General features: G+C 33.7%; 1 protein-coding gene across 1 annotated transcript; it reads right to left on the bottom strand.

Annotated features, from left to right (window-relative positions):
* Window positions 1-560: 560 nt before the first annotated feature.
* LOC144551461 (RING-H2 finger protein ATL38-like) lies at window positions 561-3,873 on the bottom strand. The gene is made up of 3 exons (XM_078299426.1): window positions 3,567-3,873; window positions 3,359-3,453; window positions 561-1,046 (listed from the first exon to the last, which is right to left on the bottom strand). Exons 1-3 carry the CDS (start codon window positions 3,723-3,725, stop codon window positions 740-742), a joined length of 561 nt encoding a protein of 186 aa, XP_078155552.1. The 5' UTR covers window positions 3,726-3,873; the 3' UTR covers window positions 561-739.
* Window positions 3,874-4,214: the final 341 nt, after the last annotated feature.

The following is a 4,214-nucleotide window of genomic DNA, read 5'->3' as shown; positions in this document are numbered from 1 at the left end:
TTTTTTATATTTTCGAGTTATTTTAGTATCAAATCAAGCGGTAAAAATGTTAAAAAATGAATGTATTAAAATTAACTTACAAAGTCACTCATTTGACCACTTGACTTGATACTAAATAAATTCGAAAATTTATAAATTTGCATGTAAACACACAACTAATGGAATAGATTAATTTGAACTGTTTTGATTCACCATTTAAGATCAATTCGATGGATTTTGAAGTTAGTGTTATATAGACTTAAATGACGCTGATGTTATACTAGTTATACTCAGTACAAACTATTTTTTATATACGGAAATCTTTTATAACTTTAAATGCGTATATATAATCAAGAACATATTTTCCTATTATCAATCAATAAACTGTCAAAAATACATTTCATTGGATGAAAAATAAAATCATTATACAGCTGTAACATATATTTTAAGGAGGGATGTACATTTAAGGTCTAATGTATGTTAATACTTGGATATACGCTAGAATCACGCTAATGAAAAGAACATACGAAGCAACAAAAAGAAATCACTAGAGTTTCGGAACCGAGCCAAAACCATTTCCCTTAATTGCATATCAACCCTGACGAACTATGATCTCAAAGTTCAATTGGTGATCAACTGATCAATCAAGCTTTATATAACTGCACCACATATATGTACAAACCGCTGGATAAATTTTACCAAAACAAAATTCTAGCACCAGAAGAGCCCCCCCCCAAAAAAAAAAAAAAAAAACTTGAATTCAAGAGTACGAGGGGCTCTCAGCATGTTTTCCTCCTGTTTCATTTTCTCCACTGGATAATGGTTGCTCACCTCTGACCCGATCCGTTTGGATTGATCTGAGTTCATGATTATCCGCTGTGCTGTGGAAGGAGGGTAAAAATGCACGCTTTCTATCAGAAGAATCTCTCAGAGAAATTCTACAAATGGGGCAGGTGAAATTTTGTTTCAGCCAGATGTCTATACAAGTTGCATGAAATGAATGGCCGCAATATGGAAAAGTTCGCAATATGTCTTTTTCCTGGTAATCTGCCAGGCAAATTGTGCACCTACAACACAAAATTATAAGAAGGTCAGTGACTGAAGGTAAAAATACAGTTCTGCAAATTACAATGTTAATACAATTGTCAAAAACAATTACCAAAACAGCCTGAAAAAACTCTGAACAGGCATAAAAGTTTGGTTATGCTGTTTTTTGGTCTTTGAAGTACGGGCAGCTCAGTGGATTCTTTGGCAGCAAAAATCATTTCCAATTAACTTTATAATTTTACTTTGTGTTTGACGTAATTAATTTTGGCCTTTGAACTATAAACTCACTTTGATCATTTTATCTGCTTCTGAAGAGGAAAAAAACAAATCAATACTGTGCTTTTTAGTCAGAAAAAATCCATGTCTTGCTCAAAATTTCCCAAAACATTAAACATGGTTATTCAGAGCTATATGGGATTTTGTTCAAACATGTCCTTTCATTAAACTCTATTATATATAGTTTGCTGTCTCGTTAAACTATATTAAGCTTATTTCTATATGGATTGTGGAAACCTTGTACCAAACAGTCATTACGCATCTGTGGTTGGTACCAACTGGAAAAGAAAATAGTGCATCAAAGCAAATACATAAATATGCTCTATACATGTCCCAACTATAATAAAAGAATGCCTGGCTTTTGATGTTAGGATGGAGAAACGTCAAAGAAGAACATAAAATATAAGTAACCTCTGTAAGCTACTACATGACCTTGTCGGAGATAATGACAAATCTTTTATATCTAACAGTAATCCAAACAGAAAGGATGGAATCCAAGAGCCCCAAACAGTTTAGTGACCAAGCCAAACAAAATGTGGAGGTTTTGGTATATCAGTACCCGACTGGTACAACATAAGAAAGCACAAGATTGTAATAATGATCACAAACAATCTATGATCTTCTAAAATTGAAACTGCCAATCAACTGGCATAGCATTTTTTGGGGAAAGTTGGTAATGCAGTATCACAGAAATTGACATGTTCAAAATGGAAATTAGAGATTTGTGATACTAATTAAAACAAAAACAAGATATATTGTAGTACTAGTAAAATAATTATATTTCAAAAAGCTGTGTCTGGCAATACAACTAGCTCTTATCTTACTGCATGTTCATTTGTTTTCTATTGTACTTACTGTTTCCCTTCTCTTAGTTTGCTTTCAATTGGATTGGCCTTCCCTATTTATGTATCTTCTCTTTTATTCTCCCCTTTTTCTAACTTGACAATTTGTTATAATTAATGCTAACAAAAATTAAACCCAATCCTAATTAAAAAAAAAACTTTATATTTGAAATTTACAACAATATAACTGACTGCTTTTTAACTTGAGAGTAAATTTCACAGTTTGCCACAAAACTTTTTCCAAATGTTCAATTGGCCTCCCTCAACTTAAATTTATGTTGGTTTTATTAGTTCTTCCGGTAAAATCATTTGAGTAGTAATCTAATGTGATCTGCCACCTCCATATACACCATATTTTTATTATGTGGAATTGTCAAGCAGCTTGAGAATCATAGGCAGCATTGATACGGAAATAAGAACTTGTCTAAATAACTCCTAATTTTGGGTTAGAGCATTTTTTTACGATGCTTATTCTTAAGGTCAAAACAGTCAAATTAAGCTAAAAAATAATGTCTACTAAAGGGGTGGATTATCTGCAAAATCAACAAGTTTCTGTGATACGATTTAATAAACTATAGTCAGGCTTGGGTTATTATCTTTCTTCTTCCTCCTTTTTTTGGATTTTTTCTTAACGATGAAAGCGGTTGTTGAATATCATGACTAAATCTAGATCTAGGCGAGTTGTACTTTTTTCAATTTAATTTTTAGAAAGCAAATATAATGAGCCTCCTGTGCAAGTCCCAATTTTGGACCTTTGCAGAGGTAAAAAACAAATTGCCCTTCTGTTTTTTTTTTCCTTTAGTGAACAGCAAATAATGGTGGGAATCATTTGGTACTTGGAACCAAATGTTACAGGAAAATAAAATTAAAAAAAGTTATTTTTGAACTTAACTTTTTTAAGTTTGACTTTGACTGTTAAAAGGATTTTCGAACTTAACTTTGTAAGTTTGAATATAACTGTTAAAAGGACCCAGGACTTGACTGTATAGTTATCATTACCAGCTAAATTGTTGAAGTTAGAATTAACATGGGGGATGAGAGAAATTGTACTTCAGTGACTAACTAAAGCTATTCTTCCAATTATCAGGAGAAAGGTTAATCTATTTATAATAGTAAATAGTAAATTTCTAACCAAAGTAAACCATGCAGTACTACGAATTGTAGCGAACAAGCAAACAAAAAGTAAATAAATTTAAACCGAGAAAGAAACATACTGTAGGTCTCGTCCAGACTGAGAAAATTCGCCAAACTTTTTAGTCGGGAAGCTAGCCACCACCGCCGGTTCCAAGCCATGCAATCCTCTCTCAATCTGTTTTCAGAAATTTCTTAATATTTAAAACTGCACAATCCATCTTTGAACTCAAAATCGAATGTAATGCAGCAAAATTGCAAATTTCAATTGACAGAGGAGAAGGATCTGACAAGGCTGAGATCCGATCCAGAGGCGGTGGCAAAAGCAATACGACTGTTTCGGAGGTGGATTCGCGCGCAGATAAGCCTTGTACACACGAAAATTATAAACATCGTGCTCACAGCAAATCCGATCACTGTCATCACTAGATTCAATCCTGGCGACATCATCTCTCCGCCAAATCCCAGGGTTAATGTTTTGGCTTCCCAATTTCTTCGAGTAAATCAATGAATTAATATTACAAAAGAATCTATCTTCCTTGAGAGAGAGAGAGGAGAGAATCGAAAAGGGTAATGGAACGGAAGAGACAGACGAAAAAAATGCTGCGAAGATATATTGCTTTAAGAGAAGTAATGGAGAGGCACGGATGAATATTGCGCCTGGAATAAACGGTGTGGATTTGATTTAGTTGGAGAGGCGTACAGAATATCGGTAAATCGGTAATGGAGTGCTGAGTTCTGACTTTCTCACTGAGTGGGACTGTGTGAGTGCGACCCTTATCCTCCTATTTTGGAAAGGTCACTGAGAATTTTATTTTTCCTCTCCAGTTCAAAAACTGGAGATGTACGTTCTTTCGCATTTATTGTAAAAAAAAAAGAAAAAAAAACATTGTAGGCACGTTGGAGATATCAAAATATAATTGCTGTAATTCTGCGGGT

The sequence above is a fragment of the Carex rostrata genome, chromosome 1 (assembly GCF_964058835.1).
Source record: "Carex rostrata chromosome 1, lpCarRost1.2, whole genome shotgun sequence".
Classification (NCBI taxonomy): Eukaryota; Viridiplantae; Streptophyta; class Magnoliopsida; order Poales; family Cyperaceae; genus Carex; species Carex rostrata.
This window is presented reverse-complemented; position numbering and strand designations above follow the sequence as displayed.

Excerpts from the sequence above, each read along its gene's own strand:
- LOC144551461 (XM_078299426.1), bottom strand. The coding sequence starts at position 3,725 with ATGATGTCGCCAGGATTGAATCTAGTGATGACAGTGATCGGATTTGCT. Across the intron at positions 3,454-3,566 it reads CTGGATCGGATCTCAGCCTT|ATTGAGAGAGGATTGCATGG; the intron begins GTCAGATCCTTC and ends TTCTGAAAACAG. Across the intron at positions 1,047-3,358 it reads CAGTCTGGACGAGACCTACA|GTGCACAATTTGCCTGGCAG; the intron begins GTATGTTTCTTT and ends TTTGTGTTGTAG.